Genomic DNA, 23277 nt, shown 5'->3' with positions numbered 1-23277 from the left:
CCTACAGTACATCACTAGACAAGCTGCATATATAATGGCACCCCCTACAGTACAGCACTAGACAAGCTGCATATATAATGGCACCCCCTACAGTACAGCACTAGACAAGCTGCATATATAATGGCACCCCTACAGTACATCACTAGACAAGCTGCATATATAATGGCACCCCTACAGTACAGCACTAGACAAGCTGCATATATAATGGCACCCCCTACAGTACATCACTAGACAAGCTGCATATATAATGGCACCCCCTACAGTACAGCACTAGACAAGCTGCATATATAATGGCACCCCTACAGTACAGCACTAGACAAGCTGCATATATAATGGCACCCCTACAGTACAGCACTAGACAAGCTGCATATATAATGGCACCCCCTACAGTACATCACTAGACAAGCTGCATATATAATGGCACCCCCTACAGTACAGCACTAGACATGCTGCATATATAATGGCGCCCCTACAGTACAGCACTATACAAGCCGCATATATAATGGCACCCCTACAGTACATCACTAGACAAGCTGCATATATAATGGCACCCCTACAGTACAGCACTAGACAAGCTGCATATATAATGGCGCCCCTACAGTACAGCACTAGACAAGCTGCATATATAATGGCACCCCTACAGTACAGCACTAGACATGCTGCATATATAATGACACCCCTACAGTACAGCACTATACAAGCTGCATATATAATGGTGCCCCTACAGTACAGCACTATACTAGCTGCATATATAATGGCACCCCCTACAGTACAGCACTAGACAAGCTGCATATATAATCGCGCCCCTACAGTACAGCACTAGACAAGCTGCATATATAATGGCACCCCCTACAGTACAGCACTAGACAAGCTGCATATATAATGACACTCCTACAGTACAGCACTAGACAAGCTGCATATATAATGGCACCCCCTACAGTACAGCACTAGACAAGCTGCATATATAATGGCACCCCTACAGTACATCACTAGACAAGCTGCATATATAATGGCACCCCTACAGTACATCACTAGACAAGCTGCATATATAATGGCGCCCCTACAGTACAGCACTATACAAGCCGCATATATAATGACACTCCTACAGTACAGCACTAGACAAGCTGCATATATAATGACACCCCTACAGTACAGCACTAGACAAGCTGCATATATAATGGCACCCCTACAGTACAGCACTAGACAAGCTGCATATATAATGGCACCCCCTACAGTACAGCACTAGACAAGCTGCATATATAATGGCGCCCCTACAGTACAGCACTAGACATGCTGCATATATAATGGCACCCCTACAGTACAGCACTAGACCAGCTGCATATATAATTGCGCCCCTACAGTACAGCACTATACAAGCTGCATATATAATGACACCCCTACAGTACAGCACTAGACACGCTGCATATATAATGGCACCCCCTACAGTACAGCACTAGACAAGCTGCATATATAATGGCGCCCCTACAGTACAGCACTAAACATGCTGCATATATAATGGCACCCCTACAGTACAGCACTAGACAAGCTGCATATATAATGGCACCCCCTACATTACAGCACTAGACAAGCTGCATATATAATGGCGCCCCTACAGTACAGCACTAGACATGCTGCATATATAATGGCACCCCTACAGTACAGCACTAGACAAGCTGCATATATAATGGCACCCCTACAGTACAGCACTAGACAAGCTGCATATATAATGGCACCCCCTACAGTACAGCACTAGACAAGCTGCATATATAATGGCGCCCCTACAGTACAGCACTAGACATGCTGCATATATAATGGCACCCCTACAGTACAGCACTAGACAAGCTGCATATATAATGGCGCCCCTACAGTACAGCACTAGACAAGCTGCATATATAATGACACTCCTACAGTACAGCACTAGACAAGCTGAATATATAATGACACCCCTACAGTACAGCACTAGACAAGCTGCATATATAATGGCCCCCCTACAGTACAGCACTAGACAAGCTGCATATATAATGGCGCCCCTACAGTACTTCATTAGACAAGACAAGCTACATATATAATGGCGCCCCTACAGTACAGCACTAGACAAGCCGCATATATAATGACACTCCTACAGTACAGCACTAGACAAGCTGCATATATAATGACACCCCTACAGTACAGCACTAGACAAGCTGCATATATAATGGCACCCCTACAGTACAGCACTAGACAAGCTGCATATATAATGGCACCCCCTACAGTACAGCACTAGACAAGCTGCATATATAATGGCGCCCCTACAGTACAGCACTAGACATGCTGCATATATAATGGCACCCCTACAGTACAGCACTAGACAAGCTGCATATATAATTGCGCCCCTACAGTACAGCACTATACAAGCTGCATATATAATGACACCCCTACAGTACAGCACTAGACACGCTGCATATATAATGGCACCCCCTACAGTACAGCACTAGACAAGCTGCATATATAATGGCGCCCCTACAGTACAGCACTAAACATGCTGCATATATAATGGCACCCCTACAGTACAGCACTAGACAAGCTGCATATATAATGGCACCCCCTACAGTACAGCACTAGACAAGCTGCATATATAATGGCGCCCCTACAATACAGCACTAGACATGCTGCATATATAATGGCACCCCTACAGTACAGCACTAGACAAGCTGCATATATAATGGCACCCCTACAGTACAGCACTAGACAAGCTGCATATATAATGGCACCCCCTACAGTACAGCACTAGACAAGCTGCATATATAATGGCGCCCCTACAGTACAGCACTAGACAAGCTGCATATATAATGGCGCCCCTACAGTACAGCACTAGACAAGCTGCATATATAATGACACTCCTACAGTACAGCACTAGACAAGCTGCATATATAATGACACCCCTACAGTACAGCACTAGACAAGCTGCATATATAATGGCCCCCCTACAGTACAGCACTAGACAAGCTGCATATATAATGGCGCCCCTACAGTACTTCATTAGACAAGCTGCATATATAATGGCGCCCCTACAGTACAGCACTAGACAAGCCGCATATATAATGACACTCCTACAGTACAGCACTAGACAAGCTGCATATATAATGGCACCCCTACAGTACAGCACTAGACAAGCTGCATATATAATGGCACCCCCTACAGTACAGCACTAGACAAGCTGCATATATAATGGCGCCCGTACAGTACAGCACTAGACATGCTGCATATATAATGGCACCCCTACAGAACAGCACTAGACAAGCTGCATATATAATTGCGCCCCTACAGTACAGCACTATACAAGCTGCATATATAATGACACCCCTACAGTACAGCACTAGACACGCTGCATATATAATGGCACCCCCTACAGTACAGCACTAGACAAGCTGCATATATAATGGCGCCCCTACAGTACAGCACTAAACATGCTGCATATATAATGGCACCCCTACAGTACAGCACTAGACAAGCTGCATATATAATGGCACCCCCTACAGTACAGCACTAGACAAGCTGCATATATAATGGCGCCCCTACAGTACAGCACTAGACATGCTGCATATATAATGGCACCCCTACAGTACAGCACTAGACAAGCTGCATATATAATGGCACCCCCTACAGTACAGCACTAGACAAGCTGCATATATAATGGCACCCCCTACAGTACAGCACTAGACAAGCTGCATATATAATGGCGCCCCTACAGTACAGCACTAGACATGCTGCATATATAATGGCACCCCTACAGTACAGCACTAGACAAGCTGCATATATAATGGCGCCCCTACAGTACAGCACTAGACAAGCTGCATATATAATGACACTCCTACAGTACAGCACTAGACAAGCTGCATATATAATGACACCCCTACAGTACAGCACTAGACAAGCTGCATATATAATGGCGCCCCTACAGTACTTCATTAGACAAGCTGCATATATAATGGCGCCCCTACAGTACAGCACTAGAGAAGCTGCATATATAATGACACCCCTACAGTACAGCACTAGACATGCTGCATATATAATGGCGCCCCTACAGTACAGCACTAGACAAGCTGCATATATAATGACACCCCTACAGTACAGCACTAGACAAGCTGCATATATAATGGCGCCCCTACAGTACAGCACTAGACAAGCTGCATATATAATGGCACCCCTACAGTACAGCACTAGACAAGCTGCATATATAATGACACCCCTACAGTACAGCACTATACAAGCTGCATATATAATGTCGCCCCCTACAGTACAGCACTAGACAAGCTGCATATATAATGGTGCCCCTACAGTACAGCACTATACTAGCTGCATATATAATGGCACCCCCTACAGTACAGCACTAGACAAGCTGCATATATAATCGCGCCCCTACAGTACAGCACTAGACAAGCTGCATATATAATGGCACCCCCTACAGTACAGCACTAGACAAGCTGCATATATAATGACACTCCTACAGTACAGCACTAGACAAGCTGCATATATAATGGCACCCCCTACAGTACAGCACTAGACAAGCTGCATATATAATGGCACCCCTACAGTACATCACTAGACAAGCTGCATATATAATGGCACCCCTACAATACATCACTAGACAAGCTGCATATATAATGGCGCCCCTACAGTACAGCACTATACAAGCCGCATATATAATGACACTCCTACAGTACAGCACTAGACAAGCCGCATATATAATGACACCCCTACAGTACAGCACTAGACAAGCTGCATATATAATGGCACCCCTACAGTACAGCACTAGACAAGCTGCATATATAATGGCACCCCCTACAGTACAGCACTAGACAAGCTGCATATATAATGGCGCCCCTACAGTACAGCACTAGACATGCTGCATATATAATGGCACCCCTACAGTACAGCACTAGACAAGCTGCATATATAATGGCGCCCCTACAGTACAGCACTATACAAGCTGCATATATAATGACACCCCCTACAGTACAGCACTAGACAAGCTGCATATATAATGGCACCCCCTACAGTACAGCACTAGACAAGCTGCATATATAATGACACTCCTACAGTACAGCACTAGACAAGCTGCATATATAATGGCGCCCCTACAGTACAGCACTAGACAAGCTGCATATATAATGGCACCCCTACAGTACAGCACTAGACAAGCTGCATATATAATGACACCCCTACAGTACAGCACTAGACAAGCTGCATATATAATGGCACCCCTACAGTACAGCACTAGACAAGCTGCATATATAATGGCACCCCCTACAGTACAGCACTAGACAAGCTGCATATATAATGACACTCCTACAGTACAGCACTAGACAAGCTGCATATATAATGGCGCCCCTACAGTACAGCACTAGACAAGCTGCATATATAATGGCACCCCTACAGTACAGCACTAGACAAGCTGCATATATAATGACACCCCTACAGTACAGCACTAGACAAGCTGCATATATAATGGCGCCCCTACTGTACAGCACTATACTAGCTGCATATATAATGGCACCCCCTACAGTACAGCACTAGACAAGCTGCATATATAATGGCACCCCCTACAGTACAGCACTAGACAAGCTGCATATATAATGGCACCCCCTACAGTACAGCACTAGACAAGCTGCATATATAATGGCACCCCTACAGTACAGCACTAGACAAGCTGCATATATAATGGCACCCCCTACAGTACAGCACTAGACAAGTCGCATATATAATGGTGCCCCTACAGTACAGCACTAGACAAGCTGCATATATAATGGCACCCCCTACAGTACAGCACTAGACAAGCTGCATATATAATGGCACTCCCTACAGTACAGCACTATACTAGCTGCATATATAATGGCACCCCTACAGTACATCACTAGACAAGCTGCATATATAATGGCACCCCCTACAGTACAGCACTAGACAAGCCGCATATATAATGGCACCCCCTACAGTACAGCACTAGACAAGCTGCATATATAATGACACCCCTACAGTACATCACTAGACAAGCTGCATATATAATGGTGCCCCTACAGTACAGCACTAGACAAGCTGCATATATAATGGCGCCCCTACAGTACAGCACTAGACAAGCCGCATATATAATGGCACCCCCTACAGTACAGCACTAGACAAGCTGCATATATAATGGCACCCCTACAGTACAGCATTAGACAAGCTGCATATATAATGGCGCCCCTACAGTACACCACTAGACAAGCCGCATATATAATGGCACCCCTACAGTACAGCATTAGACAAGCTGCATATATAATGGCACCCCTACAGTACAGCATTAGACAAGCTGCATATATAATCGCGCCCCTACAGTACAGCACTAGACAAGCTGCATATATAATGACACCCCTACAGTACAGCACTAGACATGCTGCATATATAATGGCACCCCTACAGTACAGCACTAGACAAGCTGCATATATAATGGCACCCCCTACAGTACAGCACTATACAAGCCGCATATATAATGGCACCCCTACAGTACATCACTAGACAAGCTGCATATATAATCGCGCCCCTACAGTACATCACTAGACAAGCTGCATATATAATGGCACCCCCTACAGTACAGCACTATACTAGCTGCATATATAATGGCACCCCCTACAGTACAGCACTAGACAAGCTGCATATATAATCGCGCCCCTACAGTACAGCACTAGACAAGCTGCATATATAATGGCACCCCCTACAGTACAGCACTAGACAAGCTGCATATATAATCGCGCCACTACAGTACAGCACTAGACAAGCTGCATATATAATCGCGCCCCTACAGTACATCACTAGACAAGCTGCATATATAATGGCACCCCCTACAGTACAGCACTAGACAAGCTGCATATATAATGGCACCCCCTACAGTACAGTACTAATAGCGCTGACATGCTCTTTTCTGGCACAGGGACTGTGGACATTCCAGGCATTGGGACCCGGGTGCTGCCGTAACCTTTGTGACCCCTGTAGCGCCACCACCGGCTAAAAGATAATTTCCCCACTCATTTCTTCTTGTAGATTACTAGTAGTCATTGGGAATTGTCTGTAAAAATCCGTCATTGTTTAGGGTTTGCGTCTCAGTTGAGGCATTTTTAAGATCTCTGCTTGCTGTCAGAGCTGAAAACCTGTACAGACTTGATAATTCTCACAGCTGAGGGTTTGTTCCATTGTATCAGTGTAGGTGAGAGCTGTCTGGATTTAAGCTGTTGCTGTTTTTGGTGCACTGAGGATTCTCTACACTGGCACATTGTAACAAATCCACCAGCTTTGAGAACAAGACAAGGATGACTTTTCAGTCTAGATTTTCCTATTCACTGACAGCAGGCAAGGATTTTGTGAAATAGAAACAAATGTCTTTAAGAAAGTTGCAGAAGTTTGTGACCCCCGTGCGCTGTCCTTGACATGATGAGGGTTTCTTGTCTTGCAGCTGGGGGATGGCGGTCAATGTTTATTCCACCTCTGTGACCAGTGAAAACCTGAGTCGTCATGACATGCTGGCGTGGGTCAACGACTCCATACAGCTCAACTACACCAAGATAGAACAGCTGTGCTCAGGTACGAGGGGCGGGGGAGGGGACAGCTGGCTGGAGCGGGGGGTACACCAAGATGGCCGCCTGATGTCCACACCAGTGCCCCCCAAATTACACCCCAGTCTCTCCCACATCTCCACACACCCCAGTGTCCTCCACAACTCTACACACCCGTGTCCTCCACATCTCCACACACCCAAGTGTCCTCCACATCTCTACACACCCCAGTGTCCTCCACATCTCCACACACCCCAGTGTCCTCCACATCTCCACACACCCCAGTGTCTTCCACATCTCTACACACCCCAGTGTCCTCCACATCCCTACACACCCCAGTGTCCTCCACATCTCCACACACCCCAGTGTCCTCCACATCTCTACACACCCCAGTGTCCTCCACATCTGTACACACCCGTGTCCTCCACATCTCCACACACCCAAGTGTCCTCCACATCTCTACACTCCCCAGTGTCCTCCACATCTCTAAACACCCCAGTGTCCTCCACATCTCTACATACCCCAGTGTCCTCCACATCTCTACACACCCCAGTGTCCTCCACATCTCTACACACCCCAGTGTCCTCCACATCTCTACACACCCCAGTGTCCTCCACATCTCTACACACCCCAGTGTCCTCCACATCTCTACACACCCCAGTGTCCTCCACATCTCTACACACCCCAGTGTCCTCCACATCTCTACACAGCCCAGTGTCCTCCACATCTCTACACAGCCCAGTGTCCTCCACATCTCTACACACCCCAGTGTCCTCCACATCTCTACACACCCCAGTGTCCTCCACATCTCTACACTCCCCAGTGTCCTCCACATCTCTACACACCCCAGTGTCCTCCACATCTCTACACACCCCAGTGTCCTCCACATCTCTACACACCCCAGTGTCCTCCACATCTCTACACACCCCAGTGTCCTCCACATCTCTACACACCCCAGTGTCCTCCACATCTCTACACACCCCAGTGTCCTCCACATCTCTACACACCCCAGTGTCCTCCACATCTCTACACACCCCAGTGTCCTCCACATCTCTACACACCCCAGTGTCCTCCACATCTCTACACACCCCAGTGTCCTCCACATCTCTACACACCCCAGTGTCCTCCACATCTCTACACACCCCAGTGTCCTCCACATCTCTACACACCCCAGTGTCCTCCACATCTCTACACACCCCAGTGTCCTCCACATCTCTACACACCCCAGTGTCCTCCCCATCTCCACACACCCCAGTGTCCTCCACATCTCCACACACCCCAGTGTCCTCCACATCTCCACACACCTCAGTGTCCTCCCCATCTCCACAAACCCCAGTGTCCTCCACATATCCACACACCCCAGTGTCCTCCACATCTCCACACACCCCAGTGTCCTCCACATCTCCACACACCCCAGTGTACTCCACATCTCCACACACCCCAGTGTCCTCCACATCTCCACACACCTCAGTGTCCTCCACATCTCTACACACCCCAGTGTCCTCCACATCTCTACACACCCCAGTGTTCTCCACATCTCTACACAACCCAGTGTCCTCCACATCTCTACACAACCCAGTGTCCTCCACATCTCTACACACCCTAGTGTCCTCCACATCTCCACACACCCCAGTGTCCTCCACATCTCTACACACCCCAGTGTCCTCCACATCTCTACACACCCCAGTGTCCTCCACATCTCTACACACCCTAGTGTCCTCCACATCTCCACACACCCCAGTGTCCTCCACATCTCTACACACCCCAGTGTCCTCCACATCTCTACACACCCCAGTGTCCTCCACATCTCCACACACCCCAGTGTCCTCCACATCTCTACACACCCCAGTGTCCTCCACATCTCTACACTCCACAGTGTCCTCCACATCTCTACACACCCCAGTGTCCTCCACATCTCCACACACCCCAGTGTCCTCCACATCTCCACACATCCCAGTGTCCTCCACATCTCTACACACCCCAGTGTCCTCCACATCTGTACACACCCCAGTGTCCTCCACATCTCTACACACCCCAGTGTCCTCCACATCTCTACACACCCCAGTGTCCTCCACATCTCTACACACCCCATTGTCCTCCACATCTCTACACACCCCAGTGTCCTCCACATCTCTACACTCCCCAGTGTCCTCCACATCTCTACACACCCCAGTGTCCTCCACATCTCTACACACCCCAGTGTCCTCCACATCTCTACACACCCGTGTCCTCCACATCTCCACACACCCCAGTGTCCTCCACATCTCCACACACCCCAGTGTCCTCCACATCTCTACACTCCCCAGTGTCCTCCACATCTCTACACTTCACATCTCCACACACCCCAGTGTCCTCCACATCTCTACACTCCCCAGTGTCCTCCACATCTCTACACTCCACATCTCTACACACCCCAGTGTCCTCCACATCTCTACACTCCCCAGTGTCCTCCACATCTCTACACTCCACATCTCTACACATCCCAGCGTCCTCCACATCTCTACACACCCCAGTGTCCTCCACATCTCTACACACCCCAGTGTCCTCCACATCTCTACACACCCCAGTGTCCTCCACATCTCTACACACCCCAGTGTCCTCCACATCTCCACACACCCCAGTGTCCTCCACATCTCTACACACCCCAGTGTCCTCCACATCTCCACACACCCCAGTGTCCTCCACATCTCCACACATCCCAGTGTCCTCCACATCTCCACATACCCCAGTGTCCTCCACATCTCCACACACCCCAGTGTCCTCCACATCTCCACACACCCCAGTGTCCTCCACATCTCCACACACCCCAGTGTCCTCCACATCTCTACACTCCCCAGTGTCCTCCACATCTCTACACTCCACATCTCTACACATCCCAGCGTCCTCCACATCTCTACACACCCCAGTGTCCTCCACATCTCTACACACCCCAGTGTCCTCCACATCTCTACACACCCCAGTGTCCTCCACATCTCTACACACCCCAGTGTCCTCCACATCTCCACACACCCCAGTGTCCTCCACATCTCTACACACCCCAGTGTCCTCCACATCTCTACACTCCCCAGTGTCCTCCACATCTCTACACTCCCCAGTGTCCTCCACATCTCTACACTCCACATCTCTACACACCCCAGTGTCCTCCACATCTCCACATACCCCAGTGTCCTCCACATCTCCACACACTCCAGTGTCCTCCACATCTCCACACACCCCAGTGTCCTCCACATCTCCACACACCCCAGTGTCCTCCACATCTCTACACACCCCAGTGTCCTCCACATCTCTACACACCCCCTGTGTCCCCCACATGCTCAGTCTCTGGTGTTTTCTCAGGAGCCGCCTACTGTCAGTTCATGGATATGGTATTCCCTGGATGCGTTTTACTGAAGAGAGTGAAATTCCAGGCGAAGCTGGAGCACGAGTACATCCACAACTTCAAGGTCTTACAGGCCGCCTTTAAGAAAATGGGTGTCGATAAAGTAAGGTCCAAATGCCCCTGCAGAGTATATATGTGCATTATTATATATGTGACCCCGATCCTGCAAACAGTATATAGGACACTTCTCTTCAGTATCCCCCTGCTGAGTATATATGTGTATTATTATATATGTGACCCCGGTACTATAGACAGTATACAGGACACTTCTCAGTATCCCCCTGTACAGTATATATGTGTATTATTATATATGTGACCCCGGTACTACAGACAGTATACAGGACACTTCTCCTCAGTATCCCCATACAGTGTATATATGTGTATTATTATATATGAGACCCCGATCCTGCAGACAGTATACAGGACACTGCTCTTCAATATCCCCTGTACAGTATATATGTGTATTATTATATATGAGACCCCGATCCTGCAGACAGTATACAGGACACTTCTCAGTATCCCCTGTACAGTATATATGTGTATTATTATATATGTGACCCCGGTACTATAGACAGTATACAGGACACTTCTCCTCAGTATCCCCCCTGTACAGTATATATGTGTATTATTATATATGTGACCCCGATACTACAGACAGTATACAGGACACTTCTCCTCAGTATCCCCCTGTACAGTATATATGTGTATTATTATATATGTGACCCCGGTACTACAGACAGTATACAGGACACTTCTCCTCAGTATCCCCTGTACAGTATATATGTGTATTATTATATATGTGACCCCGGTACTATAGACAGTATACAGGACACTTCTCCTCAGTATCCCCCTGTACAGTATATATGTGTATTATTATATATGTGACCCCGGTACTACAGACAGTATACAGGACACTTCTCCTCAGTATCCCCCTGTAGAGTATATATGTGTATTATTATATATGTGACCCCGGTACTATAGACAGTATACAGGACACTTCTCAGTATCCCGCTGTACAGTATATATGTGTATTATTATATATGTGACCCCGGTACTATAGACAGTATACAGGACACTTCTCCTCAGTATCCCCCCTGTACAGTATATATGTGTATTATTATATATGTGACCCCGGTACTACAGAGAGTATACAGGACACTTCTCCTCAGTATCCCCCTGTACAGTATATATGTGTATTATTATATATGTGACCCCGGTACTACAGACAGTATACAGGGCACTTCTCCTCAGTATCCCCCTGTACAGTATATATGTGTATTATTATATATGTGACCCCGGTACTACAGACAGTATACAGGACACTTCTCCTCAGTATCCCCCTGTACAGTATATATGTGTATTATTATATATGTGACCCCGGTACTACAGACAGTATACAGGACACTTCTCCTCAGTATTCCCCAGTACAGTATATATGTGTATTATTATATATGTGACCCCGGTACTACAGACAGTATACAGGACACTTCTCCTCATTATCCCCCTGTGCAGTATATATGTGTATTATTATATATGTGACCCCGATACTACAGACAGTATACAGGACACTTCTCCTCAGTATCCCCCTGTACAGTGTATATATATGTGTATTATTATATATGTGACCCCGGTACTACAGACAGTATACAGGACACTTCTCCTCAGTATCCCCCTGTACAGTATATATGTGTATTATTATATATGTGACCCCGGTACTATAGACAGTATACAGGACACTTCTCCTCAGTATCCCCCTGTACAGTATATATGTGTATTATTATATATGTGACCCCGGTACTACAGACAGTATACAGGACACTTCTCAGTATCCCCCTGTACAGTATATATGTGTATTATTATATATGTGACCCCGGTACTATAGACAGTATACAGGACACTTCTCCTCAGTATCCCCTGTACAGTATATATGTGTATTATTATATATGTGACCCCGGTACTACAGACAGTATACAGGACACTTCTCCTCAGTATCCCTCTGTACAGTATATATGTGTATTATTATATATGTGACCCTGATACTACAGACAGTATACAGGACACTACTCCTCAGTATCCCCCTGTACAGTATATATGTGTATTATTATATATGTGACCCCGGTACTACAGACAGTATACAGGACACTCCTCAGTATCCCCCTGTACAGTATATATGTGTATTATTATATATGTGACCCCGGTACTATAGACAGTATACAGGACACTTCTCCTCAGTATCCCCTGTACAGTATATATGTGTATTATTATATATGTGACACCGGTACTATAGACAGTATACAGGACACTTCTCCTCAGTATCCCCCTGTACAGTATATATGTGTATTATTATACATGTGACCCCAGTACTACAGACAGTATACAGGACACTTCTCAGTATCCCCCTGTACAGTATATATGTGTATTATTGTATATGTGACCCCAGTACTATAGACAGTATACAGGACACGTCTCAGTATCCCCCTGTACAGTATATATGTGTATTATTATTATTATTATTATATATGTGACCCCGGTACTATAGACCGTATACAGGACACTTCTCAGTATCCCCCTGTACAGTATATATGTGTATAATTATATATGTGACCCCGGTACTACAGACAGTATATAGGACACTTCTCAGTATCCCCCTGTACAGTATATATGTGTATTATTATATATGTGACCCCGATACTACAGACAGTATACAGGACACTTCTCCTCAGTATCCCCTGTACAGTATATATGTGTATTATTATATATGTGACCCCGGTACTAAAGACAGTGTACAGGACACTTCTCCTCAGTATCCCCCCTGTACAGTATATATGTGTATTATTATATATGTGACCCCGGTACTATAGACAGTATACAGGACACTTCTCCTCAGTATCCCCCTGTACAGTATATATGTGTATTATTATATATTTGACCCCGGTACTATAGACAGTATACAGGACACTTCTCCTCAGTATCCCCCCTGTACAGTATATATCTGTATTATTATATATGTGACCCCGGTACTATAGACAGTATACAGGACACTTCTCCTCAGTATCCCCCTGTACAGTATATATGTGTATTATTATATATTTGACCCCGGTACTATAGACAGTATACAGGACACTTCTCAGTATCCCCCTGTACAGTATATATGTGTATTATTATATATGTGACCCCGGTACTACAGACAGTATACAAGACACTTCTCCTCAGTATCCCCCTGTACAGTATATATGTGTATTATTATATATGTGACCCCGGTACTACAGACAGTATACAGGACACTTCTCCTCAGTATCCCCCTGTACAGTATATATGTGTATTATTATATATGTGACCCCGGTACTACAGACAGTATACAGGACACTTCTCCTCAGTATTCCCCTGTACAGTATATATGTGTATTATTATATATGTGACCCCGGTACTACAGACAGTATACAGGACACTTCTCCTCATTATCCCCCTGTGCAGTATATATGTGTATTATTATATATGTGACCCCGATACTACAGACAGTATACAGGACACTTCTCCTCAGTATCCCCCTGTACAGTGTATATATATGTGTATTATTATATATGTGACCCCGGTACTACAGACAGTATACAGGACACTTCTCCTCAGTATCCCCCTGTACAGTATATATGTGTATTATTATATATGTGACCCCGGTACTATAGACAGTATACAGGACACTTCTCCTCAGTATCCCCCTGTACAGTATATATGTGTATTATTATATATGTGACCCCGGTACTACAGACAGTATACAGGACACTTCTCAGTATCCCCCTGTACAGTATATATGTGTATTATTATATATGTGACCCCGGTACTATAGACAGTATACAGGACACTTCTCCTCAGTATCCCCTGTACAGTATATATGTGTATTATTATATATGTGACCCCGGTACTACAGACAGTATACAGGACACTTCTCCTCAGTATCCCTCTGTACAGTATATATGTGTATTATTATATATGTGACCCTGATACTACAGACAGTATACAGGACACTACTCCTCAGTATCCCCCTGTACAGTATATATGTGTATTATTATATATGTGACCCCGGTACTACAGACAGTATACAGGACACTCCTCAGTATCCCCCTGTACAGTATATATGTGTATTATTATATATGTGACCCCGGTACTATAGACAGTATACAGGACACTTCTCCTCAGTATCCCCTGTACAGTATATATGTGTATTATTATATATGTGACACCGGTACTATAGACAGTATACAGGACACTTCTCCTCAGTATCCCCCTGTACAGTATATATGTGTATTATTATACATGTGACCCCAGTACTACAGACAGTATACAGGACACTTCTCAGTATCCCCCTGTACAGTATATATGTGTATTATTGTATATGTGACCCCAGTACTATAGACAGTATACAGGACACGTCTCAGTATCCCCCTGTACAGTATATATGTGTATTATTATTATTATTATTATATATGTGACCCCGGTACTATAGACCGTATACAGGACACTTCTCAGTATCCCCCTGTACAGTATATATGTGTATAATTATATATGTGACCCCGGTACTAAAGACAGTGTACAGGACACTTCTCCTCAGTATCCCCCCTGTACAGTATATATGTGTATTATTATATATGTGACCCCGGTACTATAGACAGTATACAGGACACTTCTCCTCAGTATCCCCCTGTACAGTATATATGTGTATTATTATATATTTGACCCCGGTACTATAGACAGTATACAGGACACTTCTCCTCAGTATCCCCCCTGTACAGTATATATCTGTATTATTATATATGTGACCCCGGTACTATAGACAGTATACAGGACACTTCTCCTCAGTATCCCCCTGTACAGTATATATGTGTATTATTATATATTTGACCCCGGTACTATAGACAGTATACAGGACACTTCTCAGTATCCCCCTGTACAGTATATATGTGTATTATTATATATGTGACCCCGGTACTACAGACAGTATACAAGACACTTCTCCTCAGTATCCCCCTGTACAGTATATATGTGTATTATTATATATGTGACCCCGGTACTACAGACAGTATACAGGACACTTCTCCTCAGTATCCCCCTGTACAGTATATATGTGTATTATTATATATGTGACCCCGGTACTACAGACAGTATACAGGACACTTCTCCTCAGTATTCCCCTGTACAGTATATATGTGTATTATTATATATGTGACCCCGGTACTACAGACAGTATACAGGACACTTCTCCTCATTATCCCCCTGTGCAGTATATATGTGTATTATTATATATGTGACCCCGATACTACAGACAGTATACAGGACACTTCTCCTCAGTATCCCCCTGTACAGTGTATATATATGTGTATTATTATATATGTGACCCCGGTACTACAGACAGTATACAGGACACTTCTCCTCAGTATCCCCCTGTACAGCATATATGTGTATTATTATATATGTGACCCCGGTACTATAGACAGTATACAGGACACTTCTCCTCAGTATCCCCCTGTACAGTATATATGTGTATTATTATATATGTGACCCCGGTACTACAGACAGTATACAGGACACTTCTCAGTATCCCCCTGTACAGTATATATGTGTATTATTATATATGTGACCCCGGTACTATAGACAGTATACAGGACACTTCTCCTCAGTATCCCCTGTACAGTATATATGTGTATTATTATATATGTGACCCCGGTACTACAGACAGTATACAGGACACTTCTCCTCAGTATCCCTCTGTACAGTATATATGTGTATTATTATATATGTGACCCTGATACTACAGACAGTATACAGGACACTACTCCTCAGTATCCCCCTGTACAGTATATATGTGTATTATTATATATGTGACCCCGGTACTACAGACAGTATACAGGACACTCCTCAGTATCCCCCTGTACAGTATATATGTGTATTATTATATATGTGACCCCGGTACTATAGACAGTATACAGGACACTTCTCCTCAGTATCCCCTGTACAGTATATATGTGTATTATTATATATGTGACACCGGTACTATAGACAGTATACAGGACACTTCTCCTCAGTATCCCCCTGTACAGTATATATGTGTATTATTATACATGTGACCCCAGTACTACAGACAGTATACAGGACACTTCTCAGTATCCCCCTGTACAGTATATATGTGTATTATTGTATATGTGACCCCAGTACTATAGACAGTATACAGGACACGTCTCAGTATCCCCCTGTACAGTATATATGTGTATTATTATTATTATTATTATATATGTGACCCCGGTACTATAGACCGTATACAGGACACTTCTCAGTATCCCCCTGTACAGTATATATGTGTATAATTATATATGTGACCCCGGTACTACAGACAGTATATAGGACACTTCTCAGTATCCCCCTGTACAGTATATATGTGTATTATTATATATGTGACCCCGATACTACAGACAGTATACAGGACACTTCTCCTCAGTATCCCCTGTACAGTATATATGTGTATTATTATATATGTGACCCCGGTACTAAAGACAGTGTACAGGACACTTCTCCTCAGTATCCCCCCTGTACAGTATATATGTGTATTATTATATATGTGACCCCGGTACTATAGACAGTATACAGGACACTTCTCCTCAGTATCCCCCTGTACAGTATATATGTGTATTATTATATATTTGACCCCGGTACTATAGACAGTATACAGGACACTTCTCCTCAGTATCCCCCCTGTACAGTATATATCTGTATTATTATATATGTGACCCCGGTACTATAGACAGTATACAGGACACTTCTCCTCAGTATCCCCCTGTACAGTATATATGTGTATTATTATATATGTGACCCCGGTACTATAGACAGTATACAGGACACTTCTCAGTATCCCCCTGTACAGTATATATGTGTATTATTATATATTTGACCCCGGTACTATAGACAGTATACAGGACACTTCTCAGTATCCCCCTGTACAGTATATATGTGTATTATTATATATGTGACCCCGGTACTACAGACAGTATACAAGACACTTCTCCTCAGTATCCCCCTGTACAGTATATATGTGTATTATTATATATGTGACCCCGGTACTACAGACAGTATACAGGACACTTCTCCTCAGTATCCCCCTGTACAGTATATATGTGTATTATTATATATGTGACCCCGGTACTACAGACAGTATACAGGACACTTCTCCTCATTATCCCCCTGTGCAGTATATATGTGTATTATTATATATGTGACCCTGGTACTATAGACAGTATACAGGACACTTCTCCTCAGTATCCCCCAGTACAGTATATATGTGTATTATTATATATGTGACCCCGGTACTACAGAGAGTATAAAGGACACTTCTCCTCAGTATCCCCCTGTACAGTATATACGTGTATTATTATATATGTGACCCCGGTACTATAGACAGTATACAGGACACTTCTCCTCAGTATCCCCCTGTACAGTATATATCTGTATTATTATATATGTGACCCCGGTACTACAGGCAGTATACAGGACACTCCTCAGTATCCCCCTGTACAGTATATATGTGTATTATTATATATGTGACCCCGGTACTATAGACAGTATACAGGACACTTCTCAGTATCCCCTGTACAGTATATATGTGTATTATATATGTGACCCCGGTACTATAGACAGTATACAGGACACTTCTCCTCAGTATCCCCCTGTACAGTATATATGTGTATTATTATATATGTGACCCCAGTACTACAGACAGTATTCAGGACACTTCTCAGTATCCCCCTGTACAGTATATATGTGTATTATTGTATATGTGACCCCGGTACTACAGACAGTATACAGGACACGTCTCAGTATCCCCCTGTACAGTATATATGTGTATTATTATTATATATGTGACCCCGGTACTATAGACCGTATACAGGACACTTCTCAGTATCCCCCTGTACAGTATATATGTGTATTATTATATATGTGACCCCGGTACTATAGACAGTATACAGGACACTTCTCCTCAGTATCCCCCCTGTACAGTATATATGTGTATTATTATATATGTGACCCCGGTACTACAGACAGTATACAGGACACTTCTCCTCAGTATCCCCCTGTAAAGTATATATGTGTATTATTATATATGTGACCCCGGTACTACAGACAGTATACAGGACACTTCTCCTCAGTATCCCCTGTACAGTATATATGTGTATTATTATATATGTGACCCCGGTACTATAGACAGTATACAGGACACTTCTCAGTATCCCCCTGTACAGTATATATGTGTATTATTATATATGACACCCCGATCCTGCAGACAGTATATAGGACACTTCTCCTTAGTATCCCCATACAGTGTATATATGTGTATTATTATATATGTGACCCGGTACTATAGACAGTATACAGGACACTTCTCCTCAGTATCCCCCCTGTACAGTATATATGTGTATTATTATATATGTGACCCCGGTACTACAGACAGTATACAGGACACTTCTCCTCAGTATCCCCTGTACAGTATATATGTGTATTATTATATATGTGACCCCGGTACTATAGACAGTATACAGGACACTTCTCCTCAGTATCCCCCTGTACAGTATATATGTGTATTATAATATATGTGACCCCGGTACTATAGACAGTATACAGGACACTTCTCCTCAGTATCCCCCTGTACAGTATATATGTATTATTATATATGACACCCCGATCCTGCAGACAGTATATAGGACACTTCTCCTTAGTATCCCCATACAGTGTATATGTGTATTATTATATATGACACCCCGATCCTGCAGACAGTATACAGGACACTTCTCCACAGTATCCCCTGTACAGTATATATGTGTATTATTATATATGTGACCCCGGTACTATAGACAGTATACAGGACACTTCTCCTCAGTATCCCCCTGTACAGTATATATGTGTATTATTATATATGTGACCCCGGTACTTCAGACAGTATACAGGACACTCCTCAGTATCCCCCTGTACAGTATATATGTGTATTATTAGATATGTGACCCCGGTACTATAGACAGTATACAGGACACTTCTCCTCAGTATTCCCCTGTACAGTATATATGTGTATTATTATATATGTGACCCCGGTACTATAGACCGTATACAAGACACTTCTCCTCAGTATCCCCTGTACAGTATATATGTGTATTATTATATATGTGACCCCGGTACTATAGACAGTATACTGGACACTTCTCCTCAGTATCCCCTGTACAGTATATATGTGTATTATTATATATATGACCCCGGTACTACAGACAGTATACAGGACACTTCTCCTCAGTATCCCCCTGTACAGCATATATGTGTATTATTATATATGTGACCCCGGTACTAAAGACAGTATACAGGACACTTCTCCTCAGTATCCCCCTGTACAGTATATATGTGTATTATTATATATGTGACCCCGGTACTATAGACAGTATACAGGACACTTCTCCTCAGTATCCCCCTGTACAGTATATATGTGTATTATTATATATGTGACCCCGGTACTACAGACAGTATACAGGACACTTCTCCTCAGTATCCCCCTGTACAGTATATATGTGTATTATTATATATGTGACCCCGGTACTACAGACAGTATACAGGACACTTCTCCTCAGTATCCCCCTGTACAGTATATATGTGTATTATTATATATGTGACCCCGGTACTACAGACAGTATACAGGACACTTCTCCTCAGTATCCCCCTGTACAGTATATATGTGTATTATTATATATGTGACCCCGGTACTATAGACAGTATACAGGACACTTCTCCTCAGTATCCCCCCTGTACAGTATATATCTGTATTATTATATATGTGACCCCGGTACTATAGACAGTATACAGGACACTTCTCCTCAGTATCCCGCTGTACAGTATATATGTGTATTATTATATATTTGACCCCGGTACTATAGACAGTATACAGGACACTTCTCCTCAGTATCCCCCTGTACAGTATATATCTGTATTATTATATATGTGACCCCGGTAGTACAGGCAGTATACAGGACACTCCTCAGTATCCCCTGTACAGTATATATGTGTATTATTATATATGTGACCCCGGTACTATAGACAGTATACAGGACACTTCTCAGTATCCCCTGTACAGTATATATGTGTATTATTATATATGTGACCCCGGTACTATAGACAGTATACAGGACACTTCTCCTCAGTATCCCCCTGTACAGTATATATGTGTATTATTATATATGTGACCCCAGTACTACAGACAGTATTCAGGACACTTCTCAGTATCCCCCTGTACAGTATATATGTGTATTATTGTATATGTGACCCCGGTACTACAGACAGTATACAGGACACGTCTCAGTATCCCCCTGTACAGTATATATGTGTATTATTATTATATATGTGACCCCGGTACTATAGACCGTATACAGGACACTTCTCAGTATCCCCCTGTACAGTATATATGTGTATTATTATATATGTGACCCCGGTACTACAGACAGTATACAGGACACTTCTCCTCAGTATCCCCCTGTACAGTATATATGTGTATTATTATATATGTGACCCCGGTACTATAGACAGTATAAAGGACACTTCTCCTCAGTATCCCCCTGTACAGTATATATGTGTATTATTATATATGACACCCCGATCCTGCAGACAGTATATAGGACACTTCTCCTTAGTATCCCCATACAGTGTATATATGTGTATTATTATATATGTGACCCCGGTACTATAGACAGTATACAGGACACTTCTCCTCAGTATCCGCCCTGTACAGTATATATGTGTATTATTATATATGTGACCCCGGTACTACAGACAGTATACAGGACACTTCTCCTCAGTATCCCCTGTACAGTATATATGTGTATTATTATATATGTGACCCCGGTACTATAGACAGTATACAGGACACTTCTCAGTATCCCCCTGTACAGTATATATGTGTATTATAATATATGTGACCCCGGTACTATAGACAGTATACAGGACACTTCTCCTCAGTATCCCCCTGTACAGTATATATGTATTATTATACATGACACCCCGATCCTGCAGACAGTATATAGGACACTTCTCCATAGTATCCCCATACAGTGTATATGTGTATTATTATATATGACACCCCGATCCTGCAGACAGTATACAGGACACTTCTCCTCAGTATCCCCCTGTACAGTATATATGTGTATTATTATATATGTGACCCCGGTACTATAGACAGTATACAGAACACTTCTCCTCAGTATCCCCCTGTACAGTATATATGTGTATTATTATATATGTGACCCCGGTACTACAGACAGTATACAGGACACTTCTCCTCAGTATTCCCCTGTACAGTATATATGTGTATTATTATATATGTGACCCCGGTACTACAGACAGTATACAGGACACTTCTCCTCAGTATCCCCTGTACAGTATATATGTGTATTATTATATATGTGACCCCGGTACTATAGACAGTATACAGGACACTTCTCCTGAGTATCCCCCTTTACAGTATATATGTGTATTATTATATATGTGACCCCGGTACTTCAGACAGTATACAGGACACTCCTCAGTATCCCCCTGTACAGTGTATATGTGTATTATTATATATGTGACCCCGGTACTATAGACAGTATACAGGACACTTCTCCTCAGTATCCCCCTGTACAGTATATATGTGTATTATTATATATGTGACCCCGGTACTATAGAAAGTATACAGGACACTTCTCCTCAGTATCCCCCTGTACAGTATATATGTGTATTATATATGTGACCCCCTGTACTATAGACAGTATACAGGACACTTCTCCTCAGTATCCCCCTGTACAGTGTATATGTGTATTATTATATATGTGACCCCGGTACTATAGACAGTATACAGGACACTTCTCCTTAGTATCCCCCTGTACAGTATATATGTGTATTATTATATATGTGACCCCGGTACTACAGACAGTATACAGGACACTTCTCCTCAGTATCCCCCTGTACAGTATATATGTGTATTATTATATATGTGACCCCGGTACTACAGACAGTATACAGGACACTTCTCCTCAGTATCCCCCTGTACAGTATATATGTGTATTATATATGTGACCCCGGTACTATAGACAGTATACAGGACACTTCTCCTCAGTATCCCCCTGTACAGTGTATATGTGTATTATTATATATGTGACCCCGGTACTATAGACAGTATACAGGACACTTCTCCTCAGTATCCCCCTGTACAGTATATATGTGTATTATTATATATGTGACCCCGGTACTATAGACAGTATACAGGACACTTCTCAGTATCCCCCTGTA

The 23277-nt window shown here is 43.6% G+C and overlaps 1 protein-coding gene across 6 annotated transcripts in view; it reads left to right on the top strand.

Annotated features, from left to right (window-relative positions):
- MAPRE3 (microtubule associated protein RP/EB family member 3) overlaps window positions 1-23277 on the top strand; it is a 159420-nt gene that overhangs the window by 55344 nt on the left and 80799 nt on the right. For all 6 annotated transcript variants that reach the window (XM_075860777.1, XM_075860772.1, XM_075860773.1 and 3 more), the window contains 2 exons: window positions 7463-7590; window positions 10899-11044. In XM_075860777.1, coding sequence (XP_075716892.1) covers window positions 7470-7590; window positions 10899-11044 — 267 coding nt within the window. In that variant the 5' untranslated portion in view covers window positions 7463-7469. The remainder of the gene's footprint in view (window positions 1-7462; window positions 7591-10898; window positions 11045-23277) is intronic.

Source organism: Rhinoderma darwinii, chromosome 4 (assembly GCF_050947455.1).
Source record: "Rhinoderma darwinii isolate aRhiDar2 chromosome 4, aRhiDar2.hap1, whole genome shotgun sequence".
In the NCBI taxonomy this organism is placed as follows: Eukaryota; Metazoa; Chordata; class Amphibia; order Anura; family Rhinodermatidae; genus Rhinoderma; species Rhinoderma darwinii.
The sequence above is the reverse complement of the archived record's forward strand: the minus strand, read 5'-3'. Positions and strand labels throughout refer to the sequence as shown.